This window comes from Dermacentor albipictus, chromosome 6 (assembly GCF_038994185.2).
Source record: "Dermacentor albipictus isolate Rhodes 1998 colony chromosome 6, USDA_Dalb.pri_finalv2, whole genome shotgun sequence".
In the NCBI taxonomy this organism is placed as follows: Eukaryota; Metazoa; Arthropoda; class Arachnida; order Ixodida; family Ixodidae; genus Dermacentor; species Dermacentor albipictus.
In genome coordinates this window covers 16,402,904-16,430,688 of record NC_091826.1, presented here as the reverse complement: position 1 = coordinate 16,430,688, position 27,785 = coordinate 16,402,904, and the positions used below count along the sequence as shown (strand labels likewise).

At 45.0% G+C, this 27,785-nt stretch overlaps 1 protein-coding gene across 2 annotated transcripts in view; it reads left to right on the top strand.

The window, feature by feature from the left end:
- The window catches only part of LOC135914436 (protein tudor-like), an 88,072-nt gene that overhangs the window by 41,602 nt on the left and 18,685 nt on the right, over nt 1–27,785 (top strand). The window contains exons 5-8 of one of the 2 annotated variants that reach the window (XM_065447291.2): nt 10,900–11,049; nt 15,621–15,809; nt 15,920–15,937; nt 23,734–24,108. In XM_065447291.2, coding sequence (XP_065303363.2) covers nt 10,900–11,049; nt 15,621–15,809; nt 15,920–15,937; nt 23,734–24,108 — 732 coding nt within the window. The remainder of the gene's footprint in view (nt 1–10,899; nt 11,050–15,620; nt 15,810–15,919; nt 15,938–23,733; nt 24,109–27,785) is intronic. The other variant, XM_065447292.2, reaches the window with a different exon arrangement.

The following is a 27,785-nucleotide window of genomic DNA, read 5'->3' as shown; positions in this document are numbered from 1 at the left end:
CATGAACTATCGACACCCCCACATGAGTGCTGTGTGCACTGTAATACTCTCAAAAATGTTTAAAAACTCTTCCAAAAAGCGAACAAATGGTATAGCGGCAAGCTACAGGCGGGGCCGTAGAGCAAACATAAAATTGGGAACTACATTGTAGCTCCCATGATATTCGTTGGTCTCACTTGTTTTTTTGCGTTGCTAGGTTTTGGTTTAGAGTGTAATACCCCTGACACACGGGCACTCTAAAGTCCTTTAGGTAAGGGGACATTACCGGAAAGGCGTTCGAGTGCAGTGACACACGACAAAGGAGTATCTCCTTTACGTCAAAGTTCCTTTTCGGGAAAGGAGATCGCGCAACTACTTTTCGAGCGGAAAAGGAGTTACTCTCGCACACAGCGTGCAGAACTCGTCAATAGAAGGAAACCTGCCACACAACTACGGTGCCCATAGGTATTTTTTGTACCTTGTGAAAACGTTTTAATTGTTAGCGGTAATACAATTTGTTGAATAGTGAAGATTTCCTCTAGCTATACTCTCAAACGCTCGCATAACGTCGCAAGTGCCGCCATGCTGAATTCCGACAGTGTCGCCCTCGTTTGCTGCGCGCATGTGGTGTGTTTACGTCGCGAGATGGCGACTGCACAATCAGCGCCCGCAAGAAATACCCAGAAGAAACCACAGTTGTTGGAATGACATATTGAATAAAACGCATTACGCCTGCGCGCACAAAGGAAGGGACGACAAAGACGTGAAAAAGGACGACAGAAACGCGGGCACCACCACAATAAACAGCACGCAGAGCAAAACACCGGCTGCACATAGTTGCTAGACCAAGTTAAATGGCTGCTAACAACGCAAAAACACGAATAAAATAAACGACTATAAGCATTATTAGCCATCAAAAACGAAAAAATATATATTTTTAGGTTCTACAGTAGCTAAGTGTAATTAAATACGCAGCTTTTTAAGAATGTTTTCTCTCTTGTGGCTTTAACAGCCAGCGCTATTTTTCTTGCGGCGTTCATCTGAGGAACTTCCTGAAGAAGTTCAGTGCGGTGCCGTGTGTCATCGGCGCAACTCCTTTCTGCAAAGGGTCCTTCAGAGTAGCAAAAGGGGTTTACTGGAAAGGACTTTACTTTTGCCCGTGTGTCAGGGGTATAAGTCAACCCCCCATACTTCAGATTTTCAAATTTTAAAGAAGTCGACTTACAATTGTGTAAATACAGTAGACCACAATGTATTGTGCGATATTCTGGAAGGGGAAGGCTTAAATAATGATTGTCTTCAGCTTTTGGGAGAGATTTACCTAAGAAGTACTGTTTGCGTTGAATGGGAAGGGTTGAGGAGTGAGGAGAAAGTTGATATCAACGAGGGACTAAGGCAGGGGTGCCCTTTATTCCCGCTGCTGTTTATGATGTATATGGTGAGGATGGAGAGGGCGCCAGAAGGAAGTTATATCGGGTTTAATCTCTTATACAAACGGGCGGGTATAGTAGTAGAGCAGCAGCTTCCAAGTTTACTTTATGCGGACGACATTGTGTTGCTAGCTAAGAAGCAGGGCGATTTGCAACAGCTGGCTAATATCTGTGGACAGGAAGGCGAGAATTTAGGTTTGAAATTTAGCATGAGAAAATCGGATGTTATGGTATTCAATGAAAACAGAGAACAGACAGGGCCAGGAACTACCTCAAGTAAAAGAATATAAATACCTTGGTATATGGATAAACGAAGGCAATAGATGTATGGAAACACAGAAAAGAACAATAACAGTGAAGGAAAGAGAAATGCAGCCATAATGAAGAACAGAGCGCTATGGGGATACAATATATAGGTACGAAGTGCTCCAGGGTATGTGGAAAGGTGTAAAGGTTTCAGGACTTCCTTTTGGAAAAGTGGTTGTGTGCTTGAAATCAGGTGTTCAATCAAGACTTGATGACAACCAAAGGTCAATGGGACGCCTCACATTGGGCACTCGTGGGAAGACTACAAATGAAGCTGTGCAAGGTAACGGGCTGATCAAGTTTTGAAGTGACGGAAGCTCACAGTAAAATTGATTATGAAGAACGACTGAGGAATATGGAAGAGAGTAAATAGGCTGGCAGAGCGTTGAGGTATTTGTACAGGAAAAACATTGATTCACAGTGGAGGAAAAGAACCAGGAAGCTTCCCAGCAAGTATGAGGCGTGTCAAGTGAGAAACACAGCAACGAAAAATGTCAAGCGGAAAGTCGGAGAGGCTGAAATAATCTGTTGGGTGGTGGCAATGGAAAAGAAAGCTGCTATAAGTAACTACTTAAGAGGAAAAAACGAGATCAGGAAAGAAACAGTTTAAAATAATTCAAAGAGGAGCTCATTACTTTTCGAAGGGACAGCAGGATCCCTTAGAACACGCACCTATAAAGCGAGATATAAGAAAGAAGACTCATGTACTTGCTGCAGTAAAGCTATGGAAAACAATAGCGCATGTTTTATTAGAATGTGAAGATATCTGCCCAGCGGTCAATTTAGTCATATCTGTCCTTGAAGTCCTTGGGTTCAGCAAGAACAGGGAGAAAGTAAATATGTCCACAGTAAAGATTAGTAAGCGCCAATTGGGCGATTGTTGGAAGAAAAGTAGGGAAACAACAAATAACGGAGGCATGCAAAAACGAAGTTCATGATAAAGGTTGAGGAAGTTTGGTTATAGGAATTCTTTCTGCTCTCTCTCTCTCTCTAACATAGTTAGGACATTAGGCAATATAATAAGAGCTTGGTGGGGCAACCCAGTGTCACGTTCCAAAGAGGACGCTCATAGCATCCATCCACCCCTCCATCCATCCAGCCTGTGCGCTGCCACTCTTTTCTGTAGGCTCGCGCTGTCTTCCTGTGCCGTCCTACCTGCCCATCGGATAAAGCTGTCGCAGTGACACCTTGAAGTAAGTGCAAATCTGCCATGTGCAACAGTTGGAAACTGAGCCTTCTGCTCCGCTGCTGTCATCACTGCCAATGTGCCATCGTACCACCCTCGTCTTGGGTATGTGCCATTGTATGGAAATCGTCATCATCATTATCAACAGGTGGACATGCTTCTTGTCCAATCCCCATTGTGGGTATGTGCCATAGTAGGAAATCGTAATCATCAACATGCTGCGATCAGCTCACGAAGAGCTACTTGGAAGCACGACATGTACCTCCCGCTTCTTTGCCAATCCCCCGCTTTGGGTATCTGCCATTGTACTACCCGCTACTTGGGTATGCATGATTGTGTGGAAATCGTCATCATCAATATCAATATGAAGGCATGCTTCTTGGCTAATCCCCTGTTGTGGGTATGTGCCATAGTAGAAAATCATATAATCATCATCAACACACTTCTTCATCTCAAAGAACTACTTGGAGGCACAATGTCTACCTCCCGCTTCTTTTCCAATCCCCCGCTGTGGGTATGTGCCATTGTTTAGCAGGGTAAAGTTGTAGGCCAGTCGGTTAGACATTGTGAATAAAACCGCTGCCGACACGGGACGGAGGGAGACTGGAACACACGAAAACAACCGCCCTGTGTTGTCGTCTTCCTCCGCGCCGTGTCTGTAGCGGTTTTATTCACAATGTGCCATTGTACTACCCGCTACTTGGGTATGTAGGGTTCTATAGCAGTGATCATCATCGTCATGATTAACGTGCAGAAACACTTCTTGGCTGATCCCCCGTTGTCAGTCTGTGCCATGGTGGGAAATCATAATCGACACATCGCGATCATGTCAGAGATAGTAGGCATTGGCACTATATGTGCCGTCCACTTCTTGTCCAATCCTCTATTGTGGGCATGTGCCATTGTACCACCCGCTTCTTGGATATGTGTCATTATATGTAGTCTTCATCATTATTATGGTTAGAGCATCGGACTGCTGCACTGGCAAGCAGAGTTTAGTATCTGGCCACCATATGCATGCTTGTTTTACTTAGCTTTTTTTTATCTACTTAAAAATAACAACCCAACTAGCGACCGACTCACTGACCCAGGCAAAATCATAGGATGGCAGAAAAAGGAAGCTTCGCTTTAAATATTTGGCAGGTTGGACTGTAGTTGATCTACATAATTTGAAATGTTACGCAAATCGTTGCAGAACAAGGTGCCAACGTCCCTTTTTATTTTTGCGGCTTATGCTTGCCAAAGCCAGAAAAACGCAGATCGCTTTTTTCTTTCTTTTTTTTTGGCATCTTGGCAGGTGAGTACTGTGGCGAAACTACTGTCGTGGGCATCTACTAATCTTTATCAAGCTTGCCTCATGCATTTTCTTGTTCACACAGTGTCTAGGGGCTGGAAAACATACAATCACAGTGCGGTAGCATACTGAACGTTGGTGCTGAAAGATTGTGTTTACCGGGAGCATATTAACCAGCAAAAAAGAAGCGTTGCTGTGTTGGGTCACTTTAGGGAACTCGACTGCATATGTTGATGCTGGGAAATCAAACAAAAAGAGATCATATCAACTAGGTTCTACTGTATTAGAAAATCTCTAATGTCATCAAATATAACATTTTTGATATTTGTATTCGAAACAAATCGAATATATTGCTTGCTGTGCAAAAGCAAACACAGTTCTCAGCGTCTGTTTCTAAATTGAAAAATATGTCTTTTTTGTGTGGAATTTTTTTATGACTACATGCTGCTGGGTAAATTTAGGATGTAAAAGCACGCTCGGCCATTAGACGTCTAAGCCTTGCAAGAGAGCCAGCCTCTCAATAGCAAGGGCATGGGATTGTGGACAATGAGGTTGCTCTTAAAGCATAACAAAGCGTAATGGGGGCCAATGTGCAAAAGAACATATTTGCAACAAGAATGCTCTTTCTGGGAGTGTAGGTTCAATGGGCCAGTACTCAGCACACTGCCTGTTCACGTAGCCTCACTATGCAAATATGCCAGCTCACTGCCACATGCACATGCCGCACCTCGGTGCAGTGTACCACATGCCTGATCCAACATTTCATAATAGAGCGATGGCCACTCCGCTACTGCAATATGCGCCCAAGCAAGATATGGGACATTTAATACAGACCTCACAGGCAATGGATGTTCCATGATGGGCTTTGCCAAAATGCTGGAGTGCATTGTGGTACGTTAAAAGGCACTATTCTAAGCAAATACAAATTCATTACAAGCGATTACTTGAAGTTAGGACGTTCTTTTTCATGCAGTCGAAGAGGCCCTCTCCCTTCTTCCTGTAGTACAGTTAAACCTTGTTATATCTAAATTTCGTTGTATTGAAATTCGACCTTGTATGCGAATGAGTATAGTAGCTGATATATTTTTCTTACACAAAGAGGGGCCGCAGAATTTTCGGAGTTATTGGGCAATCAAAAGAAGCTGATTTGAATGAGAAAACAAGTAATTTTGAAGAATTTGGAAGTTGGCGACAAATGACACTGTTTCATGCCATGTCAATGGCATCTTCAAGTCGGTGGTGCAAATTAAGTGAAACCAGCCACGCTTTCGCATGCACTACACACCCGCAGCCAATGGCGTCACCCGCACTGGCATGACGCTATCATGAAAAGCGCCTGCAGCAGGGAGCGAATACTTCGTCTGTCTCTTGCTCCAATGGGTCACCGAAACTCGAGATTACGCAACCTCCAATACTAAATGCGTGGGAAGACAGCTTACATGATACCATACTGTCTCGGCACGCCCACTCTTTGCACACGCAGCAGGTTACCTCTAAAGCAGGGTGCGCGGGTGCATATGGGCCCAGCCGTGCTTACGGCCATGCACAGCCATGGCCGAGACATGCGGCAGAAATTGCAAGGCACGCCAACTTACCCGCCCCGACTCTCGCGTGCGCTTGATCGCATTACTGCGAGTTCGCTCCCCTCCCCCTCTTTCTATTTGCTCATGTGGGAAGGTGGCATTTGTGCGTGAAGCCGCCGTCTTTCTCTCTCGCCTTCGCATACTTTGACTTGCACTTAAAGCACATAGTGCGTGGGCCACGACAGGATCTTTTCGCACTTTGAGTTAATATGGAACATTATGCAACTTTGGAGGTCGCTCTTGTCGTGCTGCGCTCGATTTTACAGATGAGTTTGCAAGCAGCCACTTGTAATTCAATCATTTGACCATCTGCGTCCGCAGGAGTTTCCATTTATTTTCTTGGTGTTTCCTTGCTGCGGAAGTGAAATTTTGTTACATTGAAATTGCCTACAAACACACTTCTTAATAGTAAAGTTCTAATTACATGGTATTCTATAGACAAGAGGTTAAGAAAAGTTAAATACTTTGTTGTAGCGTGAATTTGTTATATCAAAGTTTAACTGTATACAGTAAAATCTCGATGATACGAACCCGGCTGATACGAAATTCGGTGTGATACGAATTCGCAAAATTCCCCCGCCCAACAGCATTGTGTACAATGGGCCGAAATTCGGATGTTCCGAACACTTTTCCGCGTCGCGCCGGGTGATACGAACTTCGGTACCGCAACTGTCGAGCCGCCACCAACGAAAAAAAAAAAAAAGAAACGGCGCAGCGTGCGTCAGTGCCAGTTTGGGATTCCGCGGCAGCAGGGAGGGTAAAACGAGGCAAGGGAAGCTTTCTCTCTCTCTAGTTTTGGGAGCGGTCGCTTCGTCTTTTTCTTTTTAGTTTGTTGTTGCCGGAGGCTAGCGCCGCTGCTTATTGGTCCGTTCGCCCTGCGAACCAGCCAACCCAACCGGTCAAGCGTGATTTGTCCTCCCCCACATTTCTCCCGGCCCTGCGCGCCCGCTCCGCCGGTCTTTCCGCTACAGTCAGCAAGCAGGTCGTCACGCTAGCAGCAGCTCCCGCTTCTTTGTTTCCTCGTGCGCGACGACTACGGAAGTGCAGCGTGTTGTTTAACATTGATCGCGTCAGCCCGAAAGGTACTGCAAACAGTACGATGTCGCGAAAGCGGAAGGCTCTGTCCTTGAAGGACAAACTGGATATTTTGAAGAAGGTGGACGAAGAGCCCAAGAAAAGGCGCATTGACATGGCCAAGGAATTCGGCCTGCCAATTTCTACGCTGTCTACCATCGTCGGTCAGCGCGACCAAATTATGCAGAATGTGCAGCACTTTGGCGTAAACTCCAAAGAAGCGAAGACTGCTCACCATGTAAAGTTAGAAGAAGTTAGTAGAACGAGTGCCAAAATGGTGACGATCAACTACCGTCGGCAGCCGAAACTATGCACGCTCTCAATATTCTGCGGCGTGCTGTGACGTCCGAGACTGTGCGTGAGAGCACTACCGCCCAGTTTTTCAGCTTCCAAAATTCTCTGCTGGCCGACCTCGCAGAGAAGAAGACGCAGAAGGACATCCGTGACTTCTTTGCACGTAAATAAATGTGTTTGTGCGTGTCTCATGGTTTCGGGACGGATTTCGCTCGTTTTTGGTGATACGAAATTTCGGGTGATACGAATATTTTCGCCATCCCTTGAGATTCGTATCACCGAGATTCTACTGTAATGCAGTACAGTCGCCGACCGTTTATTCGGACCTCACGGGGACTGCGGAAATGTCCAAATAAACAAGTGTCCGAAAACGCAGATATAAAAATAAAGGAAATCCTTTATTTCCACGTACTTACTCGGACTCGGCAGTGGGCTTGAAGAAATCGTGAATGCGCCATTGCACGCTGTTCCATTTACGCGCAATCAGATAAGCCTGAATCTCGGAGAAGGTCGTGCGGTCACTATAGGCAGCTGAAAGCACAGTCATTGCTTGTACACGCTCCGCATACGACAGCAGCATAGCATATGGAGCGTCATCTTCCGACTCTGAGTCATCATCCGGCGGCGCAGCAGAATGACGAATGATCTCGCCGTCGTGGAGTTCTGCGCATTTCAGTACAGCAGTATCAGCACCTGTGAAACTGTCAAATGAGACGGTGTCCAGAATTGCAATGCAACCACTGCGCAGGTCTCGGCAGAACATTTTCGGCATAAGTAGGGAGCACACCGAAAGGCAACAAATCCTAGGCCTCTCGGCACCCGCTTGCCGGCATTCCCCATTCGAGTCTGCACAGGCACTGTCGGCGCCATTAGACACTTGCCACGATATTTCCGTATGCCACGTTGCATCACCGCAACCTTGACATAGCACACAAAGCAAACATCACCACGCCGTCACGCCGACACCAGTCGTACAAATAAAAAACTTGGCCTACTCGCAGCGTCGTGCACGAAGAAAGAAACAAATCAGCAGCTGGATTGTCTTGACATGGCTTACTAAGCTGAGACTGGTACTGCTGTAGCTACGAAACGGGCAGAAACGATGATGATGAGTGGGGATTTGCAGGAGCGCCACTTCGTGGGGCAGCAGGGAGGCTCCGTTCAAATAAAAAATGGCGTTCAGCAAGTCGAACTATGCACCGGTCAGAGTCGATGCATGGTGCTCTCGATCAAGTTGGCTCAAGGAGTGTCCGAAAAATCAGATGAGAGGTTGCAAGGTGTCCTAACTTTCGGCAGTTGTTATACATTATGGTCTATGGGGAGAATGGCGGTGCCGCGAAGCAGACCGAATAATCGAGCATGTCCGAATTTTTGGAGTCTGAAAAATCAGTCGGCGACTGTATATGTCGCATTATATGAGTGGTTGCGTTATATTCTTGTGAATGCAGTACATTGACAACAGTAAGTCGGTCAGATGTCTCGCATGAAGGAAAACAGAAGACGCTTGCTGCTCAAGCTGTGCTGATGAAGTCCTGCTAGCATGTGGCACAAAGATTAGGAAAAAGAAAAGACAATGTTCTTCAGTAGTTCTTGTCTAAGCTACGGCCATAGCAAACAGCGCAGCACCATTTGGGTTGGGTCTGAGTGTAGCTTTTACCATGCTCATTTGTTACTTTTGAAATGCCACCCCCATTCATGAGATTACTTATTGTATTTGCTTGACTGCAAATGCAATGAGTGATGGCTGGCACAAGGTCAAATGCCTCTGAGTCTTAGAGCATTTGATAAAGCACACATTGGATAGAACAGACAGCTAATGTGAATTCCTCAACTTTCTAAGTTAACATGAGCAGTGTTCCTAGACCTCTTCAAAATCCTGCTAAAGCCTTGAATTTGGAAAAAGTGATTCGAGAACCCTTGAAACTTCTTGAATATAAATGTACTTCTTGAATTCCTTGAAAATGAGGGTGGTAGGCAACTTTTAAACCTACAAACACTGCATATGGGCTATGCCATTGACAATGCCTATTGGAAGATTATCCTAAGTATTTTCTTTTCAGTGTTGCTAAGCAGTGTAATGTTCTGTGTGCATCAGCATCCAACAACAGGCTTGTTTAAATTGACATTGCCGTTGTGGACCTAGATGAAGCCAGGTGAAGCAACCAAGCCGTGCCACTAACTTTGTTATTTTTCTAGTTCACACTGCAGCCATCATATAAAGTAAGTTTCAGCCGTTTGGCTTTAATGCAATGAGTCTCTTTGGCTGAAGCTGGACACTAACTAACCCTCAGGCTGGGAGGCAATTGAAATCATTGCAATGGAAAACTCAACTTTGAAAAGCCCCCTAAAGAGGTTTAGGCATGTGTACGACTCAGCAGCTGCTCAGCTGCAAGAAATTGCAGCTAAGAAGGAGATTTTACTATCTTTTATTGTAAGCGTACGAATAAGGCTTATTTTCCCCCTCCTTGAATTTTGAATAGAATATTCTGTACGAAGCTTGCATGAGTGAAATACACAATGTTTTAGTGTAACGGTTTACTAGTCTATTTTTTTACCGTTGACAATGTAATTGCAATGATTCAACATGTTAAAATAATACTCGTGCCACATGGGTGAGGTTCATGCCATTATATTTTTATTGCTGCTACACGTGCATACTTAATAACTATAAACGTTGCGATGATGATAGCAGCAATGAAACGATGAAGTTTGCTTGCCAATCGTAATACAATAAAAACAGTTATTTAGAGAGCAAATGCTGAAGAAATGGCATGAGAAACATTAATAGATGTATTTTATCTAGTTTATTCAGGAATGTCATTGTTACATCCAGCCATAAACTGTTTGACGCCGAAGCTAGCTGAACGGCCAATCCATATCGTAGCCAAAGCATAAAAATGGGAAAAATGGCGCTCACAGCTTTAAAGCTTTCAAGCAGCAACCCTGAAAACTTAGATTGTTTGCTCCAGTTTGTTGTGGCATATGTGCTTCTTTGAGCCAAACATCGTCGAGAAAAAAATTAGAAGGCTTCAGTATAAGACCAACAAGGCAAGGAGTTGCCAACATGCAATCGAACAGTTTCTCGGGGCTAACGCGCTCATGATTAGTACTGTAGCCGTGCCTACTGGCAAGATTGCCTGCCGATCTCTATGAAAATGAAGAGCTCCTGTGTAAAAAAAAGTGAAGGATATAGTTGTTTTTATCTACAAGTTTAATATTGCAGAATGTGGTCACCACGGCCACGGTGGGGACATTGGAAACGAGAGTATACATTCGATGGTCAAGTGAGCTGTATTACTTGTAAGAATGCCCTATGCCATGAAAAAAAGACTTGCCTTTTAAAGGAAAGTGAAGAATATATTAATTGTTCTTAACTAAGAATTTATTTAGTCTCATCGGAATGTGGAAACACTGGGAACGAGAGTATGCATTTGGTGGCCAAGTGAGTTACGAGAACGCACTACGTCGCGAATGGCGTTAAGCTTTAATGACACTAAGCATGTCCGTGTGGTGACCCGCAAATTGCATTAAAGTTTAAGACATTAGCAAGTTAATGTCATTTACTGTGCCCGTGTGGCATGCGTATCAGCTAACTTGCTAACAAATGCATGTGCTTATTATTATGCAATATTTAAAGCTAATTATTCCTATACGAAACTAAATATCTGCACGCTTTTTACCCCCGTCACAATCTCTGTTGGTTGTATCATTTTTATGGACTGAGGTTCACCTGAACTCAACCTTTTTCTACAGCTGTACCACGTGGGCGGCTTCCAATACCCGGCTCTGATGGAAGGTGTTCCAGTGCCCGTTGAAGTTTGCTGGGTGTTGTCGCCTGGTGAAGTCTTCGTTCAGCTTGCAGAGACGCAGGGTGCCCTTGAGCAACTCATGAGTGAAATGCAGGTAACCTGTGTCGTGTGTTGTGAGGTATGGCGTAGTGGAGAGCTTCAGGTTAATTGTTCATGTAGTGGGAGTCTCATATCTCGCGAGAGTACCGACCACCATGGGTTTGGGCTTAGCGAGCCCTTCAAACCATCTCAACTGTCACTTCTCGTAGTCTTTGCACGCCGCCGCACACATGCTCAGGCCACAAAAGAGGGTGAAGATTAAGGTGAAACATAGCTTGGTTGTTCAACTGTTCTTATAAAACTGAATTTTCATTAATTTCACTGTAAAATGAATATTTTAAGTGAAATTGCCGCAGTTCCATTAAAAAAATTTTTTTTGCTGCAGTCTAGCTCTGGTACGTAAGAGTGATGTTAATGCTTTCTAAGTTTTGTATTTTGGCTGTGTTGGCTTTGTAAAGTTTCTTTAAAGGGACTGACAACTGACCAGAATGTGTCCTGAGACAGCAGTGCAAATGAGATGACCATGATTTACAGTAATAGAATCGAGCACGCTGTTTGCGATTGAAGTAAAAATTGTAATTTTAAATTAGCAAAGAACGTCTTAAAAACTAGTAAGTGGCGAGGCCTGGCACTGAAATCTTGGTACTTTAGATGTTGTCTATGAGATTACTGTACGTCAGTTTGCTGTTATTAAGTACAACATAATTAATGTTTAAAATTGCATTTGCTATGTTATTAGACACTTGCACGTTACTCTACGCTTTGGAAATCAAAAGCACACACATGGCCACCGCAACACGCTGAACCGCGTATCACATGCAAAAAATTTAGTTTCATTTTCGATCCGGTTGGTTTTATTTTGACTGGTTAAATAGTAAAGCAGGTCGACAGGAATCCATAAAAACATGTAGCTATTATCGCAGAGATACTTTAACACTTCGGAAAACATGAATCGCAGGAACCTCGCAGTCGTAGACAAAATAGTACTTTCTCACAGTTATGGCCGCACTTGTCGTGTGCATCCCACTAATGCCAGTGTATAATCGCTGTTGCGCTCACGTATCACCGTTTTCAGCATCCATCCAGTGAAGGAGTACATCCTCACTGCAGATCAAAAGTTCTGACAAAAAAATGTTCCACGGTGTTTGCCACATTACCACTCCACGATTAGACACTCTTATTGGTAAGCTTTCCATTGCAATAAAAAAATTAGGTACCATGAAAATTTCTTGTCAGTTGCTTTAAACTTGCTATGTTTAATCCTTGGCTCCTTTAGAATACAGTCAAACCCCGTTACAACGAACACCACATTAACGAACATTTCAGATTAACGAACTTTTATGAAATCCCGTGCCGACTGCTTATAGCTTCAATGTAAAAATATTTCACTACTACGAACTTCAGAATAACGAACATTTCAGAATAACGATCGTTATTTAATTTCCGTGTCATCTTAACAACACCTCAGTACTACGAACTCATATCCCGAAATGCGAGGATTCTTAGATTTCAGTGTATCCGTCATGGCAGTCGGAGCTCTAAGCTAGCAGACGACGCAGCGCGAAGAGCGGGCCGCCTTGCAACTTGCTTCCCGCAAAAACCTGAGATGGCGCGGAAGGAGAAAGATGCGGGCGGAGACTTTTTTTTTTTTCCTTCTCCGTTGTGGAGGCAACGACGCACCAGGTTTTGTGAGTGGAGAGGCGGGGAGCATGGGCTCGTAAAACCTGAGACGGTGCGGCAGAAGAAAAAAAAAAGTTGTAATTAACGCTGAAGTGGGCCTTTTTTTTTTTCTTTCTTTCCTGTTGCGGAGGTGACGACGCATCACGTTTTTCTTGCTTGTTTTCTCAGTTGTTCGCGTGCTGTCACCCGTATCGGGCCTGTCCATCTTGTTTTTCTTCTGGTTATATTATTGTGTTAGAAGTGCGTGCCGGCGTTCGCGTTGCCATGAGCTCAACAACTCTAACCACGGCGAAGAAGTGAAAGCAGTTTTCTTTGAGCGAGAGAGTAGAGATTCTTCGCGAGATAGAAGACGGTAAGAAACAATCCGTCGTGGCTAAAGAACGTGGAGTGGCGCGGTCGACGATCGCCACGATTCTCAAAGATAAGGAGAAAATCTTTAAGCACCAGCAAGAATCTTGCTGCTCATTACGGCAGCACCCGAAGACCGCGACGAGTCCGTGTCGGCCACAGATGCGTTGGACTGCTTGCGAAAACTCCGCATATTTATAGCCAAAAGCGGCACAGCGACCGAAGGCGTGCATAAGAATGCGGACGGTCTGGAATCGTTCGTGCTGCAGAGTCTGTGCTGCACCCGTCAGAAGACGATCACGGACTATTTCAAATAAATGTGCCTTGTCTGACGATCACGTGTGCATTGTGTGAGAAACGAGTTCAAGCAGGTACCGTTTCAAAGGTAGGACGCTTGCGTTACTGAAATGCTATTGTTATGGCTAATTTTTGGGCTTTCACTATAACGACCTTTCAGAATAACGAACATTTTCCCGCGGTCCCCTGAAGTTCGTTGTACCGAGATTTCACTGTACAGTGTAGCATCTTTAATCAGCAGATCGCAAGATCTAATACATCATGGCGCACTGCTGTAAAAACTTGAAGGCAACGTTGCTACCCTATAAAAATGGCTCTTTGGTGTTGCAGAAGGGTTAGTTACTAATGCAGGTGAAATTCTCTCTTTAAAGGGCTCCTCACCAGGCCACGTAGCAAATATAGGTTATACGCTGAAAGTTGTTGCATTCTGCTGCAATAATTTTTCAAATTGCTTCATTAATAGCCAAGGTAGAAATATTTTGACGGAGGCAAGATGTAGGTGAAAAATATATTTACGAAATATTTACAAGGAAATCTGGTGCAAGAGACGATGCCTGATCCGGTCCACGTGCAAGCGAACTCATTGTCGTCTTCATCGCTTTGCCAAATCTCGCGTTCATTAATGTATCAATCACTCCTTAATATCAGCCTCTGGTGGCGGAAGTGCCATCCTGGCACTTGCTACGACAGTGCAGAGCTAGAAGGGCAATAGGGCTTCAGCCAGACTGGCCCTTGTGCCACTAAACAACACGCATTCATTCATTAGAATCGTCCAAATACAGTTGATGATGGGCTCATTTTTTCACCTGATATCACCGTTCTCTGGAAACCTCAGTTGGTAGCAAGGAGTTCGAATTAGCAAGGCCCAGGGGTATAATCTCGTAATCGACATCACCAAGTTGACGCAGCACCTTGTATGGCTCGATGTAAAGTGGGAAGAGCTTCTCTAGTAGGCCAATGCGGCGGCATGGCAATTATAGGTGGACCAGAGAGCCAGGCGTGATGTGCACACTTCCGTGTCGGCTGTTGTAACGGGACTTTTGGTAGTGTTGCGAAGCACAGAGTCAGTTGTGAGCAAGTTGACGTGCCGCACGGGCTCAACCATAGAGTTTCTAAATAAATACCTTAGAGGGAAATGTGGCTCTAGTGTCTAAGGGGGCTCTCCTGAGCGTTGCCTCAACCTACGTGGGAATGATGGGAAGTACAGGCTTCAGATTGACTTCGATCTTTAGGCTAGTGGCGTTTGCTTGTGGCACAGTAAACAAAGCTATAAGAAAATATTATCACATAAAATCTAATTTTATTTATGCAATATTTTATATTGCATAAATGCATATAATGCATATTGCATATAATGTACAACACGTTATATAAACTTTGTGTGACATTGAGACTTTGACTTTGTGTGACTATGGTTTATTACCAGGGCACACCAAGGTATGCATTCTCGTGCGATTCTGTTCCCGATTTAACGCCAGAGAATAATGATTTATTTTTACAGTAGCAATAACAACCATTCATGTACTTATATAAAAATACTCATCAAATATTTATGGAAATAAATATTTTGTATTGTGAGAGTGTTGCGCCCTTGAGAGGAATGCTACAAGTGTCGTCTGCGACGACGCATACTCACTGCGAACGCAAGACTTTTCTCGCAGACGACAGGCACTTGCAAACTCTCTCGCTCTTTCGAAAGGCTGCATCGGCTGTCACTGTCGGCTGTCAGCTGAACGTCTTCAAGTACATTTGCTGTAGTGCTAGCTGAGACGCTTGCGGCCTCCTACGAGTATGCTTCATTATATATCATATTGACGTACCGCTTCCGAAGCGTTATGGCATGGCTTTGCACTTACCCATTTTGCGACACTAGATTTCATCTTCAAGGGGTGTACGGTAGCGCGATTAAAAGACGGGACAAAATTCGCAATTTAACGAAGCCTTTTGCTGCAAGTACAACTTCGTTATATCAAGGTTGGGTTGTATACGTGTACGTAGGTGCACTTGCTAATGTACGTCATGCCCTCCGTGTTAGAGTGGGGTGCCTGCAAGGAAAAGGGTAAACGCATATAGTTCGAAATATCAGCTCTTTCTGTGGTGCATAGCGATGTAATTCTTAGCAGACACGATTATGAGTGCACAATGTATGCACTGCGCTTGTCAGCTCAAAATGACCAGACCTGGCGAGGGCCCCTTTAATCTCTGTTTAATGTATTGCTTTTTTTTTTCATATTGGCCTGTGGCTGTGCTATTATCTTGTACATATGTTGTGCCGTCTGCATCGTCTCTGCTTTGTGGCAGGCATACTATGCCAGTCTTGGCGACGTGGTCAGCAGTGACATTCGCCCAGGCCAGGCATGCGTAGCCCAGTACCAGGAAGACGGGAAGTGGTACCGTGCCCGCGTGGTGCACGCGAAGGGCGGATTGCTGGGCGTTCAGTACGTCGACTACGGAAACTGCGAAGAAATCCCCGAGGGCTCTGTGCGTCAGGTAAGCTCCCAGACACAAGGGAGGATGCCTTGGAAAGATGTGGGACGTACCTCATTGTGGGCGTTAGGTTCAAGATTGCTAAATTTATTGCCCTTACTACTTCCACGCAGGATCGCCGTGCAAAGAAGGTAAGCGCACCTGCCTGCTTTCATCCTCATCTTCATGGTTGTGCATGCACGCTCGCATCTGCTCATTATTTTTGCTCTTGCTATCGCCATTGGTGTGTGAATTTTTTTTATTTTTAAAGAGCTGGCTTCGGTTCTTTCCTGCCTGTTAAGTGCATGCAAGAATGCTGGTGCTCTGTTTAGGCAACCATTGAGCCAACTTGAGTGAAATTTATTTCAGGAAAGCTTTGGCATACAACTATCGCACCCTAAATTCTTTATTTATTTTTAAGAATGTATTGACATACGACCATTACATGAAGAAACTAGAAGTAAATGCAAATTGACAGAACAAATTTTGGATGGCATGGCTGACCACACTTAGTGCCCGCAGCCATGATCAGATGGTGCCCACAAATTAAACACAAAAATATAAAATAATGCGGACACATGTGGCATGTGCTACACTTGAATAGTGTCAGTGTAGTTTGCAATCATCATGTTTTTGACTTGATGCGCACACGGATCTGTCTGAGAAATCGAACATAGCACTGTACAGAGTCCGAAGTTTCAATCACTGTGCTACATTGGTTTTGTTGTGTTGTCAACAGTGGTGCGGGGAAGTCTGAATGATCAAGCAGGCTTGAAGAACTCGTCGGTGACTATACTTTGGCTGCTTTATGGTTAGCGGCAGTACGGTTGCTGTATGCTGAAGCTTTTCTTTGTTTGCAATCACCAATGCTCTTTCTGTCACGCAGGTTTTGGTCCTTTTGCACTCATCATTATCATTCATTGTCATTTTGAAATTAGTTACGGTTAGGTTCTGCAAGCTCTTCACTCATGGAGAAGTCCATCTGTTGTTGCAAGCAAAATAGTATACTCTAGGCCCAACGCTCATTTCAACGCTAGACTTGACATTTGACATTTCAGGCATAGCCCAGCCGCTTTGATACATGCTAGTTTCTTTCTAGCCACTGAATGACAATAACCAAAAGTGGCCACATATATGAAATTTGTTTTGTAGAGGGGCCTTGGATGGGTCTTGTACAGTAGCTTTATCGACCTAGTTTCAGAATTGTCCCTTGATTTTTCCTGCTATATTTTATTGTTCTCCATGAGTGGCATTATCTCTTTCTGTTACAGTCGAATGCACTTATAACAGTATTCGAGTGCCAAGAAAATGCCATTGTTATAGATGAGACAACTTAACTTTCTGCCTGCGACAATAGCACTAATTGATCCCCTTGCAGACAGATTCCTCTGTTGCCGAACGCCTGTTTCCCATTATAGCAAGCACACCCATTTGTGTTGGAGTGTGTGCTATCACTTTTTATGCTTACACTTTGGTAAGTTTGGCTTCGTCATCCCATAACCTTGGTACACAGTATTTTTATGTCGCTCAGGGACACAACAGCCTCGAAAAGACTAAACACTATGACCAAGCCGTGAAATTGCTTTTTTTCTGAGAAATTCACAGGTGAGACAAGCACTGCACTGTACACAGTCAAATAGCGCATTTTCCTGCTCAAGTTGCCCCCTTACATACACAGCAGTAAAGTTTAGTAAGCTTCATACACCCGGGCATGTTCACTCTGTACTGGGCCCCATCGAAAAGACTCATCCTGCAGGACGAGCTAATAGGGGGAGAAGCATAGTCGTGGTTAAGGGGCAGTGTGGAAATGGAGTAAATGCAATAGCACATTTTGGGCAGCAGCTTAAAGTGCAAATATCGTGGGAGCTTTCCGGCAATTCTTCCCATATTTTGTGAGCCTGTGATGTGATGTGCATTGTTTATCATCAAGCACTTAGAGAGCGCCTGTTGTGCAATGAAGGACCAGCAAACGCAGCGCAAGTGCCACGAGCAGCAAGAGAGAGCAGGCACAGTGCGACCGCCATGAGCACTGAGAGCATGTGTAGCGCGACTGAGTGCCGCATGTGTGCAAACAAAAGAGGAGCAAACACAGCGTAAGCACTGTGAGCAACAAGAGCATGCGCACTGCTGTAAGGGCAACACACAGTGGCGCAGCTGTGCGACCACGATAAGGCACTTTTTAACATTGGGGGCGCTTCTCAAGGGACGCAGTAGTGCCGCTTAGCCAAGGTTGTGGGATCTGTAACCGGTAGTTGTTGTAACTGCGCTTCACGAAAAAAAGCAGCAAGGACAAACAGGCAATCAGTTTACTTAGGCATAAAGAAGTACTATTGTCGAAACTGCTTGTAGCATTACCAGTTTTAACGATACTTGTGTGTAACAATGAGCAGCTACCCTACCGTGGACTTCTCGGTGTGTACGATGATCAAATAAACCACTTACTACAAGGTTCCCATGCTGAATTATTAGCTGTAACAATAAAATCTGGCTACTAGGTGTCTACGCCGAAAAGAAAAGGCACACGAAATCTGAAACAAGAACAAAAATGCGAGCTACCGCACACCTTCTGCACATATCGTATTTACTAGTCTTAATGCGCCCCTGATTCTAACACGCACCCGATTTCTGCAAAAAGAAAGAACGTTTCAAACCCCAATTTTAACACACACATGACTTCTGTGACCAAAAGAAAAGGAAACTTTAATAATTTTTTTCTTTTCACCAGTGAACAACCTCTTTATTAGGCCTGTACTTCATTTATTATCACTCTCCGATAGCCCCCCTTTCACTTTTGGACCATAGCATCTAGTCTTCAGTGCCAAACATAGCCAATGGGATCCCATAGCAAGTTTCTACCACCCACTTTGCCGCTTGCTCGATAGAGGCACGCTTTAGCCTGTTGCTGGCTGTGAATGTGTGGCATCCATTCATCATCCACTCACTAAAAGTGCCCAAATGCCGGCCTTGACAGGCTTGTTACACAAGTCTAATGGCTGCAGCTGGAAAGTCATGCTGTCTGTTATTACCACAAGGTCTGCGTGGCAAGACCTGCATGGCGAGACCTGCATCTTCTCATTGCAGGATGAAAGCATGTAAACTTGTTTGGCCCCCATTGACTCCTCTGTTGTGTAGGCAGGCATATCAAAGTACACCGGGGTCTGGTCGGCATTGCTGATGTGGCCTAGTTGATATGCGTTGCAATATCTCAACCATAAGACATACCGCTGAAAAGAAAACGGCTTTTATTTGAATTCCTGTGGCAGCTTTCGGCAGGCGCCAGTCCGTCTTCACAAAGAAAATCTTAGCGTCGTAAACCTGCTAATCCAGTTACAGCTTGCTTTAAATTGGCTTCTCGAAAGGCCTCGAGTCCTGAAGTTCAAGGGCCTTTACCTGCAGTGCCTCCGTGGTCACGAACATGTGGTCCACTCAAAGCTTCAGGACAAAGTCGGCCATATCGTCTTCAAGGTTCGGGAACCCTACTGTTCACAGACTGTGGTGGTCTTTACTTGAAGCTTTACTGTCAAAAGTGGACTTCAGTTTTTGCCATTTGCAAACGTAAGTCTCCAGTACGCCGAAATCGTGTCTCACAGCTTGGTTCCCACTCACCTCTGTGCGCAGAATTACTTTACACTTAAAGCCATTGTCACAGTGTAAATGGCACGCCTTCATGGCCGCTGAATCCATTTATCGGGCACGATAGTCTGCGGAGTGAATATGCGAGTAAATCACACAGGTATAGCTCACTGTAACAAAGGCAGCACTCCAGCCTATAGAATATGATCGCTGCGGCTGTAGAAAACCATGGGGAAATGGGCTACCATGGTTGCCAGCAAAAAGTGTACTGCCACTGCCTTGTAATGGTGATGGGAAGTTATGGGGTGGGTTTCCGTTTGTACTTGATTATAACGCACATGCGATTTTGGTGCCTATTTTTATTTAAAAAGGTGTGCATCAGTATTGAGGAAGTAAGATATGCCTTTGTGCCATGCACCCCACACGGCTTGCCTGTGTCGCATCGCCAGTCTCTCATGCGCCTCTCCTGTTTCCCTTGCACCCCTCTGATACACGAGTCAACTGCACCCATGGAGGAAGTAAATGAATTAGGAGAGAGCATTGCGGCATGCAAGCAGCCTTGGCAAGCAAACTCTCCGTGAGGCTCACTTGTTTGGCTGCACTGTCATAGCTCTGCCCTCAGTGGTAGCACCAGAACCTGCCATGCGCTCTTGACGCAACAATCACAAGTTGGGCCTGTATGTTTTGCTTCAATTGTGTGAGGTGACACTCTCTCCTAACTTTTCCTTCCTCCATGATTGTGCCTCCATGATCGTGCCTCCATGATTTGGAGGGGTGGAAGGGAGGCAGGCCAGAGGCATGGGAGGCAGGCAGTGTGTTGGTGTTGCTGTGAAGGGGTAACATGCAGCAAGCAGGTGGATGCAGCAGCTCACATTTTTTGTTTCTCCTTCAAAGATTTTCCATTCCTTCGTCTTTCGTAGCACACACCCATTAGCCACATTTAATTGCTATAACTGATAATGTAGCATGGGAGCATTGTAGTAAGAAGTTTATTTCGCTGTAGAACACATACAAAAGTTGGCAGTGCATCAGTATCGTTATAAGTGTGTTCGACTGTATACGTGCATTTAAGCATCACTCTAGCCAGCACTTCATTTAGATTGCCAGCTGGGGAGCACATCTACTCTGGCTTCTGGCGTTGTGCTCATTTTCTTGTGGGAGATACACACCTGCATGTGTTGCTTGGTGACGGCTTCACAGCAGACATAATTTTTCATCACTTACTGCACGACTTCATTCAAGTCATTATCATTGTGATAAACGGTAAGTGCTCGCCATGGTTACATTGTTTTTTTACTGGTGCTTTTCGCTTATCTGTGATGAGCTCTTTTGCCTTTCTGTGAAAAGTGCCTCCCTCCTGAACCCTGCTTATATTTAGAATGTTTTTAGCCTCCCCTCTCTGCCCCTTTATGTCAAGTGTGCTTGCTTGTTTGCTTATGTTGCCATGTTGTCCACGATTATAGCTGCATGGATACACAAAGGTTTTTCAAAAGGTACAAAATATAATGAGACAAAAAATCGTTACATCAATTCAAAACTCAATATAAGTTAAAGTGACGTGGCTTTGAAACAGTGAGTTGGTTATAGTTCTGGGGAAGAAATTAACTCTGGGAGAATTTATTCATGAAGCTAACTGTTGCGTTGATGTTGATGTGTTGTTTCCTAGTGCCATAACCTAGAAATGCACAAGAACATTGTAGGTATTAATGTTGAAATAACCGTTGGTTATTAAGCTGATTTGCCACAGTAAGGAAAGTGAATGTTAACCCATTTGAGGGTCGATTTTATGTTATTGCAGATTCCAATTCTTCTTAGGGACTTATTTTTTTTTAATTACCGTAATTTTTCTAGGGTGACTGTAAGATGAGAAAAAAATATTTTGCATTGGTATATATGTACAGTGAAACCTTGTTAAGCCGTAGTTGGCTGGCGCTTGGAAAAAGTACATACTAAATGGTAGTACTGCTTAATCTGAATAGCATGAGATCGACCTCTTACCTGTCAAAAACGGAACTCAGAGAGGGTGCAGTGAAAGGGGAAAAGACATGCAGTATCTATTCAATTCACGTTACAAGTGTTATTTTCGTTTGATGCCACTGTGGCCTCAAGCTTACTGAAGCTGCGAGCAAGCTTTTCAGCCAGACACCTCTTCTCGGCAAACACTCGCATGGCAGATTTCTTGTTGGCGTTGCATATTCTCCGTGCATAGGCGTGGTAGCGTTGCAGAAGTCACGGGGCGCCTTTTTCATTGGGGGGTTCTGTTCTCGTTGCGGCGATTGCATTCATGAGGCTGACGTAACTCACAGCTTCTGCGACTGTCGGGCCTAAATCCCCCGTGCTGTCCTCTTCACTGTTGCCAGGCGACATTTCGACAACAACAGAGGCAATGATGGCGAAAAGTCGAACCTCGCAGCCGACATCTCTTTGTGGTCGGAGCAGCGCTGCCAAGCAACTTCGCATTTCAAATGCCACACACCGTAGTCAACAGTAGACCCATGTCGCATGCCAGCACCGACTTCGTGTCACGTTCAATAGCACGAACTATGTCTAATTTTTCTTCTATGCTGAGCACCCGGCGTCTGTTAACATTTTTTTTTTTTTAATTCGAGCTTTGGCAGTAACGCGAGTCCTCGCTTGCACGACGCCACAACGCTCTCTGGCAAGGCGCCAAAATGACGTTGATGTTGATGTGGCTTCGCACACAGGGCACTTGGAGGCCGTTCTGATCTCTGAGGCTTGTTGTTCTGCCAGGCCACCCGATGGAAACGACGTACCACCGTGTTTGCGCAACGAAAAGTGGAAACACTACATGTTAGCTGATACGTATGCAATATGCTGGTACGGTTTATGCGGCAACAAAACACATTATGCTCAGTGGCCGCTGAGTCGGGGATTTGGCTTTACTACTTTTAAAACGAAACTACTGTTTAAGTGGGTACGGTTTAGAGAGTTTTTACTGTACTCTTAATTCATGAATAACGATAAAAAGGTAAATAAACTTATAAGAATGAAAAATTTGATGCATCTTTATACGCATAGTTCAAGCCTTGAAGATGCGCACATGAGAATGTTTCGCAAGATTCGAATGTTCCTGCTCTCATACTGATATCTAATATGTACATCCATAGCGTAATCGAAGTGCGTAGGTGCGTGCACTCAAGAAAGCTGTGTGGTTGTGTGCTCGTCAAAAAAAAAACATGTGACAAACTTCCGCTAATCTTTATCTTATTGCCAACCAGCGGCAATTAGTTTTCGCGAGTGTCAGAAAAAAGAAACAAAGCAACGGAAACGCATGCACAGCGGTATATTTCCTATGCGCACCCCTGTGAGCACTAAACGAGCAAGAAAGAGACGATCGCCCTTTGACCGATTAGTAACGAGATAGCCATCAGTTTTGCAAGCGCAAGAAGCCGAAACCACTCGCGGAACAAACCCAAACTTCTGCCTGCCCGCCTGTGTGCGCCAATGTGCGAGCGATAGTATATAGACGCACCGGAGCAAAGTAGCTCAAAAACAAACCACGCAACGAAAACTAAGAGGGGGAGGCGCAAAAAAAAAATTCCCTGTATTTCCACATAGTGGCAGCACATGACAGAAAAGAAAAAGTTGGGAAATTGGCGCTTTTTAAACATACAGACGGCTCCGTAAGTATACAGCATCGACCATTTTTGGACTCGTTCGCAGCGGCGTATATTTACGTCATTGACCCTCAAAGGGTTAAAGCAGTGTGCTTAAAACGATAGTTGCTCTTCATTTCACTAAGAACTGCCACAACTTGTAATCTTTGAAGCAATGGTGGCATAGAAAAGAAGTTTTTCGAAAGTCCAAGAAACCATGACGAGTTGCTGAAGAAGTTTTCAAGTGGCTTGATAAAAGCAACCAGCCCAGTTGAACATAGCCAGTCACTCTTCCCGACTTTTGCTCTTTATGAATGGCTACATGAACACCCAAGCGAGAAATTTTATCTGGTTGTACTTCTCAGATTCAAATCTTCTAGAGGGAAACATAATGCTCTGCATCAGATAGTGACAGTTGTCAATCACATCTGAGAGAACACGATGTGTTCCTGAATTCTCCTTTGAAAGCTTCAGTGGTGAAAAAAAAGAGATTACTGTGAAGCAAGTTTATATGAAGCATCAGGTCACAAACGCTGACCTGCTCTGAAGTAACTAGCAGTAAACACTTTCTCTGTGGTGTAGCCAGAACAGCTTGCTGTAGCTTTACCATCTAAAATTAACCATATGAAAATTACCAGCACCAGCAGTCCAGATATGAATGTGCAACCATGTACTAAGTTGCCAAATTTTTTTATATGTGCAAATGCTTACACCCTTCAGTTGTACTCTACTGAGCTCCTGTTGCACATGCTGCACAGATCCTGGCAAAGTTTGCAGAGCTGCCAGCACAGGCCGTTCGGTGTCGGATCCGTTCAGTGGCTCCTCCACGTGGCCACTCGACATGGCCAGTGCTGGTAGACCAAAAGCCACTGGAGCAGGCTTTTGAAGGCGTGTTCCACTGCCGACCAGCCGCGCAGAAAGATGGCGTCCACCTGGTCGACCTCGAACGCCAAGGTGGTGGGCCATCGCTCGTCGAGACCTTGGTCGCTGGGGGGCTTGCTGCGGACGTGACCACCATTCCCCGTGAGCTGGGATCCATGTCCGAGGCCAGCCAGAACCAGAAGCAAACCCTAAGGGCTGTGATTTCACCTGCCGAATTTGTCTTTCATCCGAAGCAGTATGTTGACGTCAAGGTGGGTTGCCGCGCTTGGTGGGGATGTCCTGTAAGACTTCTCTTTTAAATATTTAGGTGCATTAAGCAAAGCATGCCTACTGGGATGCTAAAATGGCAGTACAGTCTCGAGCCCACAAGTAACTGGCCCACTTAAGACGAACTTGAGCTTTAAACAAACGAGACTTATGCGACCGTCAAAATATACATTATTTCAATGGCACAGAATCGCATGTATAATGAACGTCCTTGAGCCCTGCCGATCGGCTACACCAAACAGACGATGTAAACCGGGCACCGGGATGCACGATGACGACGGCTTCCGACTGCAAGCACGCGAGCTGTTCTCCCCAGCCTCTTCACAGGCATACTACACGTTTCAGGTCCCTCTCAAGTGAGCTCCCCTCTCCCTGTAGATAAGCGTTGGCCATGAGTGTCAGCATGTGGCTTCCAAGATCGCCCTCCCTCAAGTCCTCGTAACTCCACTCCCCTTTCCTCAATGTCAGTGGGCACGCTACGGCTCCGGCAGCCAGCTTGAAGTCCAGATCGTTTTCTGGCTGTTACCAAGAAGCAGGCCTCTCTGCATTAGTCTCCATGCTTCCTTCCTTGATTGTCGCACGTGCTCGTCTGCTCCATCAATTGCGGTGCTTCGTTCTCCCTTTTGGTTTGTTGGTGCGAGTGCTTCATTCTAGTCGGGTATGAGTTCTATTCAGGATGGCGAACGGGAATGCCGTGCCTGCAGCAGTCACGAAACGAAAATTGCTGGACACGGCAACAAAACAAGCAATTTTGACAGAACTGTCTCAAGGTGCTAAAAACTGCGAGCTGTTGAAGAAGTACAATGTGTTGAAATCAACCATCTTGACGATTCTGAAGAACAAAGAAAAGATCACCAAATCTACGGACAGAAAGCGCCTGTGGAAGGCCACATATGTGAACGTAGAGGATGCGCTGCTGAAGCGACATCAGACAAATATTAAGTCAAGCTAAAGTGATAGATTAGTGCGCGAGAATCTCTAAGGCAGAAACATTATCACGAATAGAGCCTTAATAATCGAGAAATTGAGGTAAATGCAGGACATGATTAGAGACTCCCCCAGGGCATTCAAGTACTTGCCCAGCGACGAAAGCACTCCTCAGTTAAATTTTGTCATTAGTACTCAACCAGTCATGCAAAAAACATCTTTGTATGATATTATAGACTAAATAAAATGCTACTTGCCTAGTTCTACTTCATTTTTAGAAAAAAGGAACTCATTGAAATTGCCTTTGCCAACGATGCGGGCGGTCGAAAGGTTTCGTTTTCACTTGACTGCACCAGCCAGGCTTTCGCCTTTTGATAGTTTTGTTGTTGCATAGTGCTCCACTGGTTTTGATGGCTTGCAAAACTCACACAAACTGCAAGTAGCATAGAATTCAGTTTCCATGTGATTTCAAGGGATGCCTGAATGGTCTACGCCATTTGACCAAAAACCAGCTGCAGCAGCAAATCTGCCGCTCTGTTTTGTCATTAGGGACAATCAATGAATGCGATAGCCACATCACACTAGGTCGCGAGGTTGAATTTCAGGAAAGGTATTCGGACCCTTCAGATACAATTTCCTCGTAAACTAAGCCTTTTCTTGGCATGAAAAAAGTTTCGAGGTTTCTGGAATGGAATTTGAACAGTCCATGTCGGCTTAGTTTTTGCCTTTAATGTCCCTTTAAGTGGTTCATCAACACACATGCTCGCAACATTCTGATAAGCAGACCAATGATGCTGGGCAAAGCCATAAACTTTGCATTCCTGCTGGATTTTCCTGGCTTCTGCTTAGGCAGTGGCTTGCTACATCGATTCAAAGTGCGGCATTGGATTGGTTTTATATCGATTGTTGGCGAGACAGCTTCAGCAAGTGACCAAGATGTTGCCACTTGACTTGTAACAAACCAAGCCACTATTGCAACCTATACAGAGCAGGACATGCATAATGCAAATGAAACTGCATTATTTTATCATATGCTGCCAGATAAAACGCACGCCATGAAAGGCGGCTCATGTGCTGGTTGCAAACACAGTGAAGTATGCGTTACAGTATTTGTGTGCACTAATATGTATGGCAGTGACCGGCGCGTGCCCTTTGAAATCACAAAATCAATGAAGCCGCGTTGCTTTCAGGGCTGTGTACCCGTGCACTACAAGCACAATACTAATGTGTGGATGACGTGCGATTTATTCGCTGAGTGGATGGGCAAGCTTGACTGCTACATGCAGAGGCGAGAGAGGTGTGTGTCGCTTGTGCTCGACAGCTGCTCAGTGCACGACATGCGAAATTCTCTGGTGGCAGTGACTCTACTTTTCCTGCCACCCAATACCACTGCTAAAGTGCAGCCGCTTGATTTCGGCATAATGCACGCCTTGAAGGCATCATATAGGTGCTGCATTGGGGAGCACTTGCTCGTCGCTCTTGACTGCCCGGCCGCTAACTTGCTGCTTCGAGTTCATTGTATTCTGCTGTTGAGATAGTGAAGGCGGCCTGGGCAAAGGCGACGGCAGCTTGCATACGGAACTGTTTCCCCAAGGCCGGCTCTGTCAGCGCAGTACCTGATGCAAGCCTTCTCCGAAGAGGAGGGTCAGGCGGCGAGTTGTGGCAGCGCGTTGACTCCAACGTGAGGGGCCATGACATTGGTTGGGATGATTTTAATTAAGCTGATGACGCTGATATTGCAGTACCGCGCAGGGACGTGGGCATTGTTTGTGAAGTGCATGCCGAGAGCAATACAGAGGGATTGGATGACGGTGAAACTTCAGAGCCAGCAACTGTAAGCGTGCCTGTACCAATGGGCTACATAGAGAGCCTCGGGCAACTTGTCTATGCCAAGGGTCTCGGCAAAGAGCAGGCTTCTGCTTTAAATAAACTGGATACCGCCCTCATCGGATCTGCACTGCAGAAACAGACTAGCATCATGGGCTTTTTTGCAAAGAAATAAATGTTGTGTTTTGATTAGCAACTTTCCTTCTTTAGCTGCGCTCCATTTACTACGAACTTCAGCATATAACAAATGAATGCCGCATGATGCTCAGATTTGTTATAAGCAGGCTAGACTGTAATACAATTTTCACATGCGTAGATGCCTGTTATTGAGTCATATAGAGATTGTCACATTGTAGTGACAGTGAAGAACCAGACAGTACCAAGCTATGCGTGTCAATATTGTGGATGATCTGTAAAGCATTCAGTTGTGAGCTCATTGTGCAGGGATAGTACAGCTGTTCTAATTATGCCAAAATGCTACATTTGTAACTTGCTGCTCCAAAACCGCAAAAATGCTTGAATTATGCCCGAGCTGCTCCAAAGCACCAAGTGTGACCACGAAGGGGTTGTGTTCAGGCCAGTTTTAGAGGGAAGTGGCAGCTAGATAAACAGCCTGGGTTTTGTTAACTTCATCCTCAAAATATTCGTAGATGCCTTAGTCGTCGAGTATCGCTCCACCGAGTATCACACAATTCCAACCTGCGTTTTGTTGCATTCAAGTGCTGTAATACACGACCATATTTCATGCAAGCAGCAAACACGTGTTTTCTCAAGGACTAGTTAGTTGCATATCTTCATAATCTTCCCGCGAGACGTAAACGTGTGCATTTTCATACCTGCCAGCGGACCCAGTAGAATATTCCCGCTTTGCTGGTTTTGTTTCTAGGCTGGCATGAATGCAAAAGCT